Source organism: Jaculus jaculus, chromosome 2 (assembly GCF_020740685.1).
Source record: "Jaculus jaculus isolate mJacJac1 chromosome 2, mJacJac1.mat.Y.cur, whole genome shotgun sequence".
Taxonomy (NCBI): Eukaryota; Metazoa; Chordata; class Mammalia; order Rodentia; family Dipodidae; genus Jaculus; species Jaculus jaculus.
This window is the reverse complement of record NC_059103.1, coordinates 3,976,985-3,994,582: the sequence shown is the minus strand read 5'-3', so window position 1 is coordinate 3,994,582 and position 17,598 is coordinate 3,976,985. Positions and strand designations below refer to the sequence as shown.

The 17,598-nt window shown below is 46.3% G+C and overlaps 2 protein-coding genes and 1 pseudogene across 9 annotated transcripts in view; all 3 read left to right on the top strand.

Annotated features, from left to right (window-relative positions):
* The first annotated feature begins 214 nt into the window (after window positions 1-214).
* On the top strand, window positions 215-663 carry LOC123458809 (small EDRK-rich factor 2-like). Its single transcript, XM_045144317.1, has one exon. The coding sequence runs from the start codon at window positions 215-217 to the stop codon at window positions 392-394; it is 180 nt and encodes a 59-aa protein (XP_045000252.1). The 3' UTR covers window positions 395-663.
* Window positions 664-8,661: 7,998 nt separating this feature from the next.
* Window positions 8,662-15,346, top strand: LOC123458575 (annotated as a pseudogene).
* Window positions 15,347-15,371: 25 nt separating this feature from the next.
* Rnf216 (ring finger protein 216) overlaps window positions 15,372-17,598 on the top strand; it is a 152,438-nt gene continuing 150,211 nt past the window's right edge. For 4 of the 8 annotated variants that reach the window (XM_004671304.3, XM_004671303.3, XM_045143301.1 and 1 more), the window contains exon 1: window positions 15,372-15,500. The gene's annotated coding sequence lies outside the window, so the exon portion shown is untranslated. Of the gene's footprint in view, window positions 15,501-16,322; window positions 16,453-17,021; window positions 17,153-17,598 lie in introns of those variants that run through there. The other 4 variants (XM_045143298.1, XM_045143302.1, XM_045143300.1 and 1 more) reach the window with 4 other exon arrangements.

Sequence of the window (17,598 nt, the reverse complement as noted above, 5' to 3'; positions counted from 1 at the left end):
TGGGCACATACATACCACAGGAGAAGTGGCGGAAAGAATGTAAGAGCCAAAGGAAGGGCAGGACTCCTAACAACGTGCTCCTCCAGACACAAAATGGCCTGGATATCCATGACCTCACAGTGCCTGACACTACCTGTATAAGACCATCATAAGAGGAGGAAAAGATCATGACATCAAAATAAAAAAGAGGCAGGTCGGGGCCGCTGCCATTGCCATGACCCGCGGTAACCAGTGCGAGCTCGCCCGCCAGAAGAACATAAAAAAGCAGAGCGACTCTGTTAAGGGCAAGCGCCAAGATGATGGGCTTTCTGCTGCCGCCGGCAAGCAGAGGGACTCGGAGATCATGCAGCAGAAGCAGAAAAAGGCAAACGAGAAGAAGGAGGAACCCAAGTAGCTTTGTGGCTTCGTGTCCAACCCTCTTGCCCTTCGCCTGTGTGCCTGGAGCCAGTCCCACCATGCTTGCGTTTCCTCCTGTAGAGCTCACAGGTCCCAGCACCCATGGCATTCCCTTTGCCCGGAGTCTGCAGCGGGTCCCTTCTGTGCTTCCTTCCCCTCAGGTAGCTCTCTCCCTCTGGGCCACTCCTGGGGGTGAGGGGGCTACCCCTTCCCGGTGTTTTTTATTCCTGTGGGGCACACCCCAAAGTATTAAAAGTAGCTTTGTAATTCCAATAAATAAATAAATAAATAAATGAGAAACTGATTGAGATGGGGAGGGAATATGATGGATAATGGAGGTTCAAAGGGGAAAGTGTGGGGATGGGGGGAGGGAGGGTATTACCGTGGGATATTTTTTATAATCATGGAAGTGGTTAATTAAAAAAATTGACAAGAAGAAGAAAAAGATAATGGTGAATAGTCTCTGATATCCCACTAAAGTGTGTCAAGTAGTAGTATTGGAGTTTGGGGGCAAAAGCCCCAATTCCAATGACTCCAAAAAAATTCATTTACTGTCCCACTGTGATCAGAATGATGGTGAAAAATAGAGAAAGGAAATGTTGTAGTTACCTTCACATTGCTGGGACAAAGCACCTGACCAGAGCCGGGCATGGTGGCACACGCCTTTAATCCCAGCACTGGGGAGGCAGAGGTAGGAGGATCACCGAGAGTTCAAGGCCACCCTGTGACTACATAGTGAATTCCAGGTCAGCCTGGGCTAGAGTGAGACCCTGCCTAGAATAACAAAAACAAACAAATGAAAAAAGCAGCTGGCGGGAGGAAAGGATTATTTTGGCTTACAGTCTGGAAGGAAAGCTTCATGATTCCAGGGGAAAGCATGGCATGAACAGAGGCTGGACATGAGCTCTGCCACAGCAGATGGAAACAGCAGCAAACAGCACAGTGAGCTGAACTAACTCTGGCAAGCCAGGGGCTAATAAACCCTCAGGTCCACCCCCAGCAAGATGCCTCCTTCAGCAAGGCTCCACCTCCAAAGTTGACATCAGTTGGGGATCAAGTATTCAGAACACATGAACTTAAGGGGAACACCTGGTTCAAACCACCAAAGAGATTTAATAATGTGAGCATTGGGAAGAGGAACAGATAAAGGAATCTCATCTTTAGGGGTGCTGACATGAGCTTGAGGATTAAATCAAAGAAGAACTGGGGCAGGGGAACCGGCTCAGTGGGTAGAGTGCTTGCCTTAGCATGCATGAGGTCCTGGACTCTGTCTTTAGCACCACATAAATGAGGTAATGGCACACAGCTGGAGTCTCAGCATTGGGGTGGGAGAGGCGAGAAGATCAGAAGTTCAAGGGATCTGTGGCTACAGAGTGATTTCAAGCCAGCCTGGAATATAAGAGACACAGCCTCAAAAAAAAAAAAAAAAAAAAAAATTTCCAAGCGTGGTGGCACACACCTTTAATCCCAGCATTTAGGAGGCAAGAGGTAGGAGGACCACTGTGAGTTCAAGGCTGCCTGAGGCTACATAGTGAATTCCAGGTCAGCCTGGGACAGAGCAAGACCCTACCTCAAACAAACAAAAAAGGGCAATAAAGGCCTACAAAGCCAAAGGACCCAGGGTCAATTCCCAGTACCCACGTAAACCAGATACACATGGTGGTGCTTGTGTCTGAAGTTCATTTACAGAGTGCTCATTCTCTCATTCTGCCTCTCTCTCCCTCTCTTTCTCAGTCTCAAATAAAATAAAATAAAAATAGACACTTTTAAAAAAATAAAATAGCCGGGCGTGGTGGCGCACGCCTTTAATCCCAGCACTTGGGAGGCAGAGGTAGGAGGATCGCCGTGAGTTCAAGGCCACCCTGAGACTACAGAGTTAATTCCAGGTCAGCCTGGACCAGAGTGAGACCCTACCTCGAAAAACCAAAAAAAAAAAAAAAAAAAAAATAGAGAAAGAGCTAGGTGTGGTGACATACGCCTTTAAAACAAAACCAAAATAGAGAAAGAATTGAGGGATAAGAGGTGAGAGGGCTGCATAGTTAAGCAGTCCTGGATACCATGTGGCTTGATTAGTTATTGTCTCAAATTTTGTTTTTCAAATAGGTTCTCACTGTAGCCCAGGTTGACCTAGAATTCACTATGTAGTCTCAGGGTAGCCTCAAACGCACAATGATCCTCCTACCTCTGCCTTCTGATCCCAAGTGCTGGGATTAAAGCTGTGTGCTACCATACCCTGCTAGGTCCTTTATTATTATTATTATTATTATTATTTGAGAGAGGAGAGGGGGAAAAAAGAAAAAGAAAAAACAAATGTCTGGGCCTCTAGCTGCTGGAAATGAACTCCAGACACATGTACTACCTTATGCATCTGGCTTGCATGGGTCCTATGGAATCACACCTGGGTCCTTTGGCTTTGCAGGCAAGTGCCTTAACTGCTAAGCCATCACTCCAGCCTTGGTTCTTTTATTTATTTTTTTTTTTAAGAACTTTTGGAGCCGGGCATGGTGGTGCACACCTTTAATCCCAGCACCCTGGAGGCAGAAGTAAGAGGATCTCTGTGAGTTGGAAGCCACCCCGATATTATAGAGTGAATTCCAGGTCAGCCTGGACTACAGCAAGACCCTACCTCAGAAAAAATAAGTAAATAAAGTAAAATAAAAGGTTTTGGGGGGGGTTGGAGAGATGGCTTAGTGGTTAAGTGCTTGCCTGTGAAGCCTAAGGACCCCGGTTCAAGGCTTGATTCCCCAGGACCCATGTTAGCCAGATGCACAAGGGGGAGCATGCATCTGGAGTTCATTTGCAGTGGCTGGAAGCCGTGGCATGTCCATTCTTTCTCTCTTTCTCTCTCTCTGCCTCCTTCTCTCTGTCTGTCACTCTCAAATAAATAAATATAAAAAAAAAGGTATTTGGGGGCTGGAGAGATGACTTTGTAGGTAAGATGCTCGCTTGCAAAGAAAGCCCAAGGACTTAAGTTTGATTCCCCAGTACTTATGTAAGCCAGATGCACAAGGTGGAGCATGCATCTGGAGTTCGTTTGCAGTGGCTAGAGGCCTGGTGCGCCCATTCTCTCTCTCTCAAATAAATATTTTAAAAGTATTTTTAGCGACTAAGGTGCTTGCCTGTAAAGCTCAAAGACCCATGTTTGACTGCAGATCCCACGTCAGACAGGCGCGCAGTGTGACACAAGCACAAGGCTGCACATGCGTACTAAGTGGTGCACACTTCTGAGACCCTGCCATACCAGCCAATTCTCTCTCTCTTTCTCTCGCTCTTGCTCTCTCATAAACAATAAATAAATAATATAATTTAAAAAATATTTTTAGCTGGGGGCTGGAGAAATGGCTTAGCGGCTAAGCGCTTGCCTTTGAAGTCTAAGGACCCCGGTTCGAGGCTCGATTCTCCAGGACCCACGTTAGCCAGATGCACAAGGGGGCGCACGCGTCTGGAGTTCGTTTGCAGTGGCTGGAGGCCCTGGCGCCCCCATTCTCTCTCTCTCTGTCTGTCTCTCTCAAATAAATAAATAAAAATGAAAAAATATATATTTTTAGCTGGCCATGGTGGTGCATGCCTTTAATCCCAACACTTGGGAGGCAGAGGTACGAGGATCATTATGAGTTTGAGGCAAGCCTGAGATTGCACAATGAACTCCAGGTCAGCTTGGGCTACAGTGAGACCCTACTTCAAAAAACAAAAAGAGGGCTGGAGAGATAGCTTAGCGGTTAAGCGCTTGCCTGTGAAGCCTAAGGACCCCGGTTCGAGGCTCGGTTCCCCAGGTCCCACGTTAGCCAGATGCACAAGGGGGCGCACGCGTCTGGAGATTGTTTGCAGTGGCTGGAGGCCCTGGCACGCCCCTTCTCTCTCTCTCCCTCTATCTGTCTTTCTCTCTGTGTCTGTCACTCTCAAATAAATAAATAAAAAATGAACAAAAAATATTAAAAAAAAAAGAGCAGCTAGAGACATGGCTTAGTGGTTAAGGTGTTTGCCTACAAAACCAAAGGATCTTGGTTCAATTCCCCAGGACTGACGTAAGCCAGATGCACAAGGCTGGAGAGCAAGACACTACCTCAAAAAACAAACAAACAAACAAAAATTAACAAGAAATTTATTTACAAGGGGGATGGGACAGGGGAGATAATAGGCCTCTAGCCAATGAAGTCAAACTCCAGACACATGCGCCACTTTGTGCATCTGGCTTTACATGGGAACTGGGGAATTGAACCTGGATCAGTAAGCTTTGCAAGCAAGCAAACACCTTTTATGGCTGAGTCATCATCTCCCTAGCTGCTAACCTGGAATTCACTATGTAGTCTCAGGGTGGCCTCGAACTCCTGGTGATCCTCCTACCTCTGCCTCCCAAATGCTAGGATTAAAGGTGTGCACCACCACATCTGGCCCATGGTTCTTTTTGTTTGTTTTCATTTCATTTTATTTTTTTTTTAATTTTTTTATCCAAAGTATGTTCTTTTTTTAAAATTTTTATTAGCATTTTCCATGATTATAAAAAAATATCCCATGGTAATTCCCTCCCTCTCCCCCATTTTTTTTTATTGCTTAAGAGAGAGAGAATTGGGGTGCCAGGGCCTCCAGCCACTGCAATCAAAATCCAGATGCTTGTGTCACCTAGTTGGCATGTGTGACCTTGTGCTTGCCTCACCTTTGTGCAGACAGCTTCAGGTTCACTGAGATGGACTTCCAGACCAAACACAGTTATGGAGGAAGGGATTTATTGAAGCTTAAAGATTCAGGGGGGGGCTGGAGAGATGGCTTAGCGGTTAAGCGCTTGCCTGTGAAGCCTAAGGACCCCAATTCGAGGCTCGGTTCCCCAGGTCCCACGTTAGCCAGATGCACAAGGGGGCGCACGTGTCTGGAGTTCGTTTGCAGAGGTTGGAAGCCCTGGCGCGCCCATTCTCTCTCTGTCTCTCTCTCTCTCCCTCTATCTGTCTTTCTCTCTGTGTCTGTCACTCTCAAATAAATAAATAAAAATTAAAAATTAAAAAAAAAAAAAGATCCAGGGGGAAGTTCCATAATGGCAGAAGAAGCTGGCCTGCCTTCACAGGACCAAACAAAGAGAGAGGGAAGCACCAGCCAAAAGCCACACAGCACACTTCAGGAACTCCAGCTAGGCACACTTTGCATATCTTTAGATTGAAATCTCAACCCCACCACCACACCTTAAGATCAGCCCAGTGACACCACCTCCAGCCAGGTGGCTGCAGATGCAAGGCATAAACCAATAAAAAAACTAAATATATTGGTGGTCATCTATTCAAACCACCACATAGTTTCACGGTGGCCTGGAACTCATGGTGATCCTCCTACCTCTTCTTCCCAAGTGCTAGGATTAAAAGCGTGCACCACCATACCTGGCCCATGGTTCTTTTTGTTTGTTTGTTTCATTTAATTTTAATTTTAATTTTATTGTATAAAGAGACAGAGAGAGAGAGAATTGAGGTACAAGGGCCTCCAGCCACTACAATCAAACTCCAGATGCTTGTATCACCTAGTTGGCATGTGTGACCTTGTGTTTGCCTCACCTTTGTGCATCTGGCTTACATGGAATCTGGCGAATAGAAAATGGGTTCTTAGGCTTTGTAGGCAAGTGCCTTAGCTGCTAAGCCATCTCTCTAGCCCCCCCTTTTTTTATTTATTTGTTTGTTTGTTTTGAGATAGGTTCTCACTCTAGACCAGGCTGACCTGAAATAAGCCAGATGCACAAGGTGGTACATGTATGTGGAGTTTGTTTGCAGTGCCTGGAGGTCCTGGTGCACCCATTCTGTCTGTCTGTCTGTCTCTCTCTCTCTGCTGCTCTCAAATAAATAAATAAAAATAAACAAAAAGAAAGAAAAAGAATGAGAAAGTAGGAGTGTGTCAGGAGAGCGTTTTGTCACTAAACATGAAGTACATGCGCCGCTTTGTGCATCTGGCCTTACATGGTGTGGTAGTTTGAACTTACGTCTCTCAATGTACTCAGGAGTTTATTAAAATTTATAACTTGGTGGTGGCGCACGCCTTTAATCCCAGTACTCGGGAGGCAGAGGTAGGAGGATCGCCGTGAGTTCAAGGCCACCCTGAGACTACAGAGTTAATTCCAGGTCAGCCTGGACCAGAGTGAGACCCTACCTCGAAAAAGCAAAAAAAAAAAAAAAAAAAAAAATTTATAACTTGCAGCCGGGTGTAGTGGCACATGCCTTTAATCCCAGCACTTGCGAGGCAGAGGTAAGAGGATCACTTTGAGTTCAAGGCAATCCTGAGGCTACATAGTGAATTCCAGGTCAGCTCATGCTAAAGTGAGACCCTATCTTGAATAACCAAAAGTGCAGGGATTAAAGGAGTGTGGCACCACACCCAGCTTGGGGTTTGTTTATTTATTTATTTATTTAAGCGAGAGAAAGAGGTAGAGAGAGAGAGAATGGGCACACCAGAGCATCTACCATCTGCAAATGAACTCAAGACACATGTGCTACCTCGTGTGGATCCTGGGGAATCGAACCTGGGTCCTTTGGCTTTGCAAGCAAGTGCCTTAACCACTAAGCAATCTCTCCAGCCTGGGGTTTATTTTTTAATAGAGGCTTCACTACCTAGGCATCATTGATTAAATCACTGGCCATTAGTGAGTAATGCAATCTCTAATCCTCTAAAGACATAATTGGCTACCATGACATCAGCCTTCCAGGCTTTCCAAAAGTCACTTCATTCACACATTGGCAGATGTGGCTCAAAGGCACATGCTAGGAAGAACGTAAAATTCCATTTCTTTCACCTTGATCATTCTGGAGATGGGTTTAGAAACCAAATACAAATGTGTTAGATCATTCCTGAATTTTGTCAGCCCTTATCCCTCAGGAAATTGCAAGTGTTTTAGATGCTCTGACTGGGACTGAAGACCAAAATACATATTTCTTATTATATCACAAGATCACAGCAGGTTTTCAGAATGTTGACACATTTCATAAAGTATCAGAAAAATCATATCCATTCTGATTACCACCATCTCATTGGCAAAGTTTTCCAGTAATGAGAAACTGTCAAGTTCACAGAGGTGGACATAAATCTTCTCAAATTATCTTCTTCTCTTGAAAGCTCAGTGATACAGTTGGAAGCAAATACACAGTTATTTCCCTTGAAGTAATACTTGCATTTTTGTTCAATTTTAAGGCAATGCCTGAAACTTCCCAGATCTGAATTAGCATGGCTTATCATTGTTATTTTATTTTCCAGAATCTTGTTTAAAGCCCCTAAACTGCCCCAGTCTGGAGCCCCAAAAGTCTCCAGAGCTGTTAAAACAGTCCAGAGTCCACAAAGGCAACAAAATAATCAAAACAGGTAACGTTGGGTCACATACACCTTCCCGTACCCCCAGGAAAAGACTGTCTTGCCTGTCTCACAGTCAAATTTGCATATGTTCCAGACTTTTGTCTTTTGTCTTCCTATAAATTGTACAAGGATCACAGGTGTGGTGAGAAGGAAACTAGACCCTTCCACTTAAGTGCAAATGAATCCCTTTTCCTTTACCAATTACTCTTCCTAATTTATTTTTAAAAATACAGGGAGCTAGGCGGGGTGGTGTACACCTTTAGCCTTTAATCCCAGCACTCAGGAGGCAGAGGTAGGAGGATTACAGTGATCCTGGCCCAAGATACTCCTGCTTTTTTTTTTTTTTTAACTTTTAGGGGGTCACCCTAACTGCTTAAAAGAGCTACCTGACTCCCTCTAAATGGAGCTGGAGACTTGGCTCAGCAGTTAAAGGTGTTTTCTTACAAAGCCTAACAGCCTGGGTTCAGTTCCCCTGTAACCACATAACACCAGATACACAAAGTGTTACATGCATCTGGAGTTCATTTGCAGCAGCTAGAGACTGGTACACCCAAACTCCCTTTCTGTGTCTGTCTGTCTCTCAAATAGATAAATAAATAAATATTTTAAAAATACAGGGGATGGAGAGATGGCTTAACAGTTAAGGCATTTGCCTACAAAGCCAAAGGATCCTGGTTAGATTCTCCAGGACCCACGTAAGCCAGATAGATGCACAAGGGGGTGTATGCATCTGGAGTTCATTTGCAGTGGCTGGAGGCCCTGGCATGCCCATTCTCTCTCTCTCTCTCTCTGCCTCTTTCTCTTTCAAATAAATAAATAAAATATATTTTAAAAATAAAAATACAGGGAAGCTGGTGGTGCAGCCGAGCTTGCTGGGTCAGGCACGTGAGCCCTCAAGCTGGCAGTTTGGTGGAGGGAGTGTGGATGTGGAAGATTCTTCAAGCAGTCACGATGTCAACCAACCCAGATATTTCCCTTTCTTCATATGATGAAGGCCAGGCATCTAAATTTATCCAAAAAGGTAAAGAGACTCGCAGAAATTGTTGTATATGGATTATATAAATTGAAGAGTTGGGGAAATAGAAAAATGTCCCTTCACCTGATCCGCATGTGAGTAGCAACCCAAGGCTTTGTTGTAGGAGCAATGACTCTTGGTATGGGCTACTCCTTGTACATGGAATATTGGGCCAAACCCAAGCCTCAGAAGAGCTGCTGCCTTGTCTGCTTGGAAGCGCTTGCTCTATAGACATCTCATATGGAGGTTATGCATTTATGTCAGAAATAAAGAGTGACTGGGGGGCTGGAGAGATAGCTTAGCAGTTAAGCGCTTGCCTGTGAAGCCTAAGGACCCCAGTTTGAGGCTTTATTCCCCAGGACCCACATTAGCCAAATGCACAGGGGGCACATGCATCTGGAGTTTATTTGCAGTGGCTGGAGGCCCTGGCCCACCCATTCTCTCTCTCTCTCTCTCTCTCTCTCTCTCTCTCTCTCTCCCTCCCTCCCTCCCTCCCTCCCTCCCTCCCTCTTGCTCTCTCTGTCACTCTCAAATAAATAAATAAATAAAAATAAACAAAAAAAATTTTTTTAAAGTGACTGGGTTCAGACAATAACACAGAATTTGAATAATGGCTTCTTTTCTTGCTGGCTTGATTTACTTAGTGACCAAATTATTAGTGACTAGTTCACTAAAGAGGTCACTCAGGAGTCAAGTTACCAGTGAAGAAACATGTCACTGAATACACTTGATTATGTTACGATGTCCTCCTCTTAAATCTTTATGATGAGATTAGTTTAACAAAGACAGCAAGGCAGTCCTGAAGTGCCCCCACTTTGCTGCATAATACTCCATGCTTTGGAAAGAATGAGGTAGGAATCCTGTTTGCCCATAATGTTAATTTAACCTTTGCTCCTGCCTGTGAACTGATTTGAGAACTCCAGCCTGAGATTTACTGGCTTCTGAAAAACTCAAGAAAGTGTAAGAAATATAACTTATGCACAGTTTTCCATGAGAGACAGAGAGAGAGAGAGAGAGAGAGAGAGAGAGAGAGAGAGAGAGATTGATTATGTATACATGTGCTTAAACCAAACCTGGATATTTATTTTAGAATCACACTTATACACATGAGAATGACTTAGTTGTGGATTCTGGTTCAGCTCTTTTATAACTGCAGAATCATATTTTTGCTGCTGTTGTAGTAAAATAATTTGTAAAGGTCATCTTGAAATAGAGAATTTTTTTCCTGCTCTTTTTTTTTTTTTTTTTTGTGATGTTGGGCACCAAGTCCAGGGCCTTACAAGCTAGGCAAGTGCCCTGCCACCTCAAGTGCTAATGTAAAGGTGAAAGAACTTATTTAAATGTAGAATATGTCTACTTCTGTAAGGACTGTAAAAGGTAAAGTGCTGAGAGGTGGGCATGATTAATGGCTGATGAACAAGCTGATTGGTGAGGCCTCATGCAGGCTTTGACATACTATAGAATGCTCTCATGCACTTATGAAATTCTCTTATCTAACATGAACATACATTCCAAAGTGACAACATGGCATATGTTATGTTATTAAAGGAAGTGAACACACACGCAAAAATACAGGGAAAGTAGGCAATGGGTTTATGAATCTCAGTGTTTCATAACACTATTAATGAAAACAATACATTTAAAAATATTTTATTGACAACTTCTGTACTTACAGACAATAAACCATAATTCCCTCCACTCCCCCACTTACCCCTTCACAATTTCATTTTCCCTCATTTCCCCTCCCTCTCTCCATTAGTCACTCTTTTATTTTGATGCCATCATCTTTTTCTCCTATTATGAGGGTCTTGTGTAGGTATTGCTAGGCACTGCGAGGTCATGGATATCGAGGCCAATTTCTATCTGGACAGTTGCACTGTAAGGAGTGGTACCCTTCCTTTGGCTCTTACATTCTTCCTGCCACCTCTTCCTCAATGGACCCTGGTTCTTGGGAGGGTGTGAGAGAGAAGTTTCAGTCTTGGACACTCCTCTGTCCCTTCTCAGCGATCTTGCCTTTTATGCCATCCCAATGGTCACCACCTTCTGAAAGAGAATCTTCTCTAACCAAAAGTGAGAGTATTATTAATATATGAATATGAACATTAAGGGTAGTGCTTTCAGGGCAGTTTGGTTAACATAATATATGCATTCAGCCAGACAAGAGCAGGCTTTATAACCCCTAAGGCTCATGACCTCCCCTACCATAAGCTCTTGATTAGGTTTTCAGTACTAGGCATGTATTCCCTCCCATAGAGCAAGCCTCCACAGGTGAATGGATAGTAAAGATATGGTACATTTACACAATGGAGTTCTATTCAGTGGTAAAGAAAACTGAAATTATGAAATTTGCAGGGAAATGGATGGATCTGGAAAGGATTATATTAAGTGAGGTAACCCAGGCCCCAAAAGCCAAATATTGCATGTTCTCTCTCATATGTAGATCCTAGCTACAAATGTTTATAGCTGTGTGTTAACTGGAACCAAAAATTGGTAGCAGAGGCTAGTAAGCTAGAAAAACAGGCTGTAAGGGAGGGAGGAGAGAGATGGTCTTTAGGGGATAGTATTATATATATGTAAGCAGAAGAACAGATTACAGGGAATGGAATGGCCTAAGTGGGGCCAGGGGAAGAGACTGAGTTAGAGAAGGGTAGGGGGAAGGTCAATCAAAATTCAAAATATTCTGCTTTTTTTCTTTCTTTCTTTCTTTTTTGGTTTTTCAAGGTAGGGTCTCACTCTACCCCAGACTGACCTGGAATTCACTATGGAGTCTCAGGGTGGCCTCGAACTCACAGTAATCCTACCTCTGCCTCCCGAGTGCTGGGATTAAAGGCGTGCACCACCACACCTGGCTAAAATTCAAAATATACTGAATAAGACATATGAAAGCCTACTTTTTGGATAATGGAACACCCAGAAACCATATATTTCTACTAGAAAATTTTCAGTGCCAAGGATGGGATACCTTCCAGTGAGTTGTTGGCCAGGGAGGTCCCTGTTGCCTCCAAAACATTACAGGCTATTGCCAAGGCCCTTGGTTTCCCTTGAGTAACAGATGGTGAGACCCTGTCGCTGAAGACTTCATATGCCTGAGCGGCAAAGTCAACTGAGAAATCAAGCTGGTGCTGAGCAGAAAACCTTCTCCCTGTAGACCAGCCAACCGAAAGCTGGAAAAAGCTACACTGCATGCAGCCCTATGGGAGACAGAATTCATCAGCGGTGAAAACAGTGGACACTGGAAGCCTCAAGTTTGTCCAGACAGGCCAAAAGACTGAATGGGTGCAATAGTGGCATGTCTGCTCTGGGAGAAACCAACTGCTCTCTAGTTGGACTGAAAACAATACATTTGCAAAGAGAGAGAGAGAAGGGGAGAGGGGGAGAGACAGACAATGGGCACACTGGGGCCTCTAGCTGCAGCAAATGAACTCCAGATGAATGCACCACTTTGTGCATCAGACTTTACGTGGGAACTACTGGGGGCTCAAACCCAGGTCACTAGGGTTTGCTGGCAAGTGCCTTAAATGCTGAGCCATCTCTCCAGCCCCACACTTTTTGTTTTGTTTTTTGTTTTTTCAAGGTAGGGCTTTACTATAGCCCAGGCTGACCTGGAATTCACTATGTAGTCTCAGGGTGGCCTCAAACTCATAGCAATCCTCCTACCTCTGTCTCTCAAGTGCTGGTATTAAAGGCATGCACCACCACACCCAGCCAGTCTTTCTTTAAAAAAATTTTTTTTTGTTCATTTTTATTTATTTGAGAGTGACAGACAGAGAGAAAGAGACAGAGAGAGAGAGAATGGGCACGCCAGGGCTTCCAGCCACTACAAATGAACTCCAGACACGTGTGCCCCCTTGTGCATCTGGCTAACGTGGGTCCTGGAGAATCAAGCCTTGAATGGGGTCCTTACGCTTCACAGGCAAGAACTTTAACTGCTAAGCCATCTCTCCAGCCCAGTCTTTCTTTCTTTTTTTTTTTTTTTTAAACTTATTTTATTTTTTGTTGTTTATTTGAGAGAGAAAGGCAGAAAGAGACAGAATGGGTGCGCCAGGGCCTTCAGCCACTGCAGATGAACTCCAGACACACGAGCCCCCTTGTGTGCATGTGCAACATTGTGTGCTTGTGTTACTGTGTGTCTGACTTATGTGGGACCTGAAGATTCGAACATATGTCCTTAGGCTTTGCAGGCAAGCACCTTCACCACCATCTCTCCAGTTCCAGACTTTCTTTAAATCAATGCAGTCAGGTGTGGGGCACACACCGGTCATATCAGCAATCCTGGCTGGCACTTGGGAGACCAAGCCGAGGGGATCACAAATTTGAGGCCAGCTTGAGCTACATAGCTAGACTCTGTCTGCAGAAGAAATGAAGCAAAGTAGCAACATTTGAGTGAATGCTGGGAAGCATGACCTTTAGAGTTGCTGGCCTTTTCTTCTGGCACGGTTTGACTAGCTTCCCCGCCCCCAAACTCATTTATTGGACTCTCACTCCTCAAATCTGCATGTGGAGTGGAGCCTTCGGGAGGTAATTAGGGTAAGAAGAGTTTATGAGGGTGGGGCTCCCATGATGACATTGGTGGCTTTATAAGAACAAGGAGAGGGAGCTGGGGAGATGGCTTAGCAGTAAAGGCACTTGCCAGCAAAACCAAAGGATCACAGTTCGATTCCCCAGGACCCACATAAGCCAGATGCACAAGGTGGCACATGTGTTTGGAGTTGGTTTGCAATGGCCAATGGCTGGAGACCCTGGCATGCCCATTCTCTCCCTCTCTAGCTCTCAAATAAATAAGTAGAAATAAAATATTAAAACAAAAAAGAATGAGAGGGCTGGAGAGATGGCTCAGCTGTTAAAAGCACTTGCTTGCAAAGCCTGACAGTCTTGATTCAATTCCCCAGTACTCACATAATGCCACATGCACAGAGTGGCACATGCGTTTGGAGTTCCATTTGCAGGAGACCTGGAGTGCCCATATTTATTCTCTCTCTGAGTCTGGCTTTTTCTCTCTGTTTGTCTCTCAAATAAATAGGTAAAAATATTTTTAAAACATTGAAAAAAAAAGCCAGGGAACTAAACGTGGTGGCACGTGCCTTTAATCCCAGCACTCAGAAGGCAGAGGTAGGAGGATCACAATGAATTCTAGGTCACCCTGGGACTCCATAGTGAATTCCAGGTCAGTCTGAGCTAGAGTGAGACCCTACCTCCAACCAAAAAAATCCGGGCCTGGTGGCACATGCCTTTATTCCCAGCAATTGGGATGTGAGGTAGGAAGATCATGAGTTCGAAGCCAGCCTGAAACTACATAGTAAATTCCAGGTCAGCCTGTGCTACAGCAAAACCCTACCTCAAAACAACAAAATATAAAAAATAAAAATAAAAAAATAACCAGGCATTGGTGGTGCATGTCTTTAACCCCAGCACACAGGAGACAGAGGTAGGAGGATTGCCATGAGTTCAAGGCCACCACTACACCGTAAATTCCAGGTCAGCCTGGGCTAGAATGAGACCCTACCTCGAAGAAGGAAAAAAAAAAAGATAACACATTAGCATACATAGTTTGTTTCATCACGTGAGTGATACCTTCCACTATGTTAAGATTAACAAGATGATTCCAGATCTGCCATCTTGCCATCTCTCGGACTTCCAGGAGGATCACAAGTTCAAAGTCAGCCTGGACTACCTTGTGAGTTCAAGACCTACCTGAGTAACTTAGACCTTGCCTCAAAATTTAAATAAAAGGGAAAAAGAGGGCTGGGGACAAAGCTCAGTGATAGAGAATTGGCCTAGCCTGTGTGAGGCCTTGGGTTTGAGTCCCAGAACTGCAAACGAAGAAGAGAAAGTTAGTAGCCTGGTGTGGTGGCACATGCCTTTAATCTAATCCCAGCAATCGGAAGGCAGAGGTAGGGGGATTGTTGTGAGTTCCAGGCCTTGAAAAAGACAAAACAAACAAAAAATCAAAAACAGAAGAAGTCAGTGATTGAACAATTAACAGAGTTGAGTTTTTTAAAATTATTTTATTTTGAATTCATTTATTTATTTGAGAGAGAGAGAAAGAGGCAGATGTGGAGGGGGGTGGTGAATAGGCATGCCAGGGCCTCCAGCCACTGCAAACGAACTTCAGACCCATGTACCACCTTGTACATCTGGCTTATGTGGGTTCTGGGGAATCGAACCTGGGCCTTTATGCTTTGTAGGCAAGCACCTTAACCACTATGCCATCTCTCCGACCCGACTTGAGTGTTTTTAAAGTGTTTTAGTGCTTATCAAATACCCTCGTGGAGAAATAGGTCATTTCATCTGTCTTACTAGATCAGTGCAGGCACACAGGAAGATCTGGGCTGGGGTGGGGGCGGGGACACAAGTAGAGGGCTATCCCGTTGATTCCCTCCCACCTCGTAAATTCTGAGATTGTGACTCCACCTCCTTGGGTTCCAGGCGCTCCGTGTGTTCCTTTCGTCCTCCCACCTCCAGGGGGAGTCAAGGCTCTGCGGCGGCGAGCCGCGACCAGGGCCGGCTAGGCGGCCCTCTCTGTGGTCTCGCTCCCCAGGCCCCTCCTCGCCGGCCCGGCGCGCCTCTATGGTTCTTCCTGTCATTAGTCGGGAGGGGGCGCTGTGCGCAGGCGCGCGGTGACGCCGCGGCGAAGCCGGAAGGAGAGCCGAAACGGCCTCAGTCGCGGGGCTGCGACGGCGCTTTGGCAGTTGCTGCAGGTGACTGAGCCGCCGCCTCGTCGAGCCGGTCCGCCCGCCCGTCCGCCCGCTCTCGAGTCCGGCAAGTTGCGCGGCGGGTGAGTGACGGGACGACGGGCGCGCGCGTGGGCGTCCCGAGGAGGCCTCGTGAGGACCGTGCGCTCCCGCCGGGGCACCGTCCTTCCCCGCGGTGGAGCCGGGGCCCTGTGTGCCGCCGGGGCTCGCGGGGCATGGCGGGGGTCGCGGGGTCCGCGGCGACTCCTCGCGCCACCTGGGGCACTCGGAACGGCGCGTGGCGTGGGCGGGAGGACGACGGCCGGGGCGTGGGTAGGCAACCGGGTCCCCCCCGCCCCGGTCACTTACGGAAGTTTGGCCGGCCCGGCGAACGGCCCTCGGCCTCGCTGCGCGGGGCAGGCGCGCACGGTCCCCGGCGGGGCTCGCGCTCGGCACCGCGGCCTGCAGCGGCTGGAGGGAGGCGTGTGCGCCGTTGACTTTGAACTCCTGCCCCGGCTCCGTAACGGCCCGGCCGTCCGTGTGTCTCTCCAAGCAGTGTTTTCGGTGGCGCAAGTTGGCGTCTGTCGTCGTCACCCCTTCCGGCGAGCGACACGCAAGCCTGGGTGCTCTCGGGAGTCACCCCCCCCGTGCTGCGTGGAGAGCGCGCGCAAGAGAGAGAGAGAGGGCTTCACCCCGCCGCCCCAAACTCCCTCTTTATCTACGGGGCGTCAGGCCCAGCGCCTCCATTGTGCCAAGTGTCTCCATAGCAAGTTTACCCTGCTGGGTTTTGTTGCGGTGTTTGTCTGGTTTTGCAAAAAACAAACATATATATGTGTACATATACACACACACACACACACATATGTATACACACATGTATATATATGCATACATACATATCCCTATTTTTTGTGTTTGTTTATCAGAGGGTGAGAGACAGAATGAGCGCGCCAGGGCCTCTACCCACCGCAAATGGACTCCAGACTCATGCGCCACCCTATGCATCTGGCTTACGTGGGACCTGGGAAGTCCAAGCTGGATTCTTAGGCTAAGCAGGCAAGCACCTCAACCGCCAAGCCATCTCTCCAGGCCTCTTAGTTCTCAGAGTTTTTATTAAGGAGAGAGAGGAAGAGAAGAATAAGCATGGATGCAGCAAGGCCTGTTGGCATTGCAAGTGAACTCTAGATGCATGCTCCACTCTGTGCCTCTGACTCTACGTGGGTACTGGGGAGTGGAACCTGGGCCAGCAAGGTCTTGCAAGCAAGCGCCTTCAGCAGCTGGGCCATCTCTTGTAATAGATTTATTTGTTTTATTTATTCACAAGTAGACAGAATGGGCGCAATGGGGCCTCCTGTCACTGTAGACAAACTCCATATGCTTGTGCCACTTTGTGCATCTACTTTACGTGAGTACTGGGGACTCGTACCAGGAGTGTTAGGCTTTGCAACCAATAACCCTTAAACCTGAAGCCATCTTCCCATTCCTGTTTCTATTTCTGTTTCTTGGCTTGCAGTAGTTAGGATAGAACTCAGACTCTTGGGCCACTATGTAAGCTCTACTTCTGAGCATCCTGCTGGTTTTTGTTTGCTTATTTGTTTTGTTTTGTTTCCAGGTAGGTCCTCACTAGAGCCCAGGCTGAAGTACAACTCATTCTGTAGTCCCAGTGAGTTCTGGCCTCTACCTCAGCCTCCAGGCCCCCTGCTTTGGACTTTGATGGAGCAAAGACAAAATGTCACAAACCCCACTGGAAGAAAGGGTGAGGAAGGCTTTTATGGCCCACCTCAATTTAGCTAGCTTCCAATTCTTTCTCACCCATGTTTGCATTCATTTTGTATTCAAATTTACTTTGCTTCTGGGGTAGAGCAGGGATGCTGAATTTTAGGAAATGGTGAAAGATCCTGGGCTTAGATATTGGTTACCTGTCAACCTCATTAAGAAACTAGTGGGGTGTCAGGCCTGGTGGCTCACACAGTGCTGGGGAGGCAGAGGTAGGAGGATCACCCTGAGTTTGAGGCCACCCTGAGACTACAGAGCGAATTCCAGGTCAGCCTGAGCTAGTCAGGCTCCACCTCAGAAAAAAAAAAAAAAAGAAGCAGCAGCAGCTTTTGGGGGCTGGGACTGGTGGCACAAACTTTTAATCCCAGCGCTTTGGAGGCAGAGGTAGGAGGATCACTGAATTCCAGGTCAGCCTGGGCTACAGTA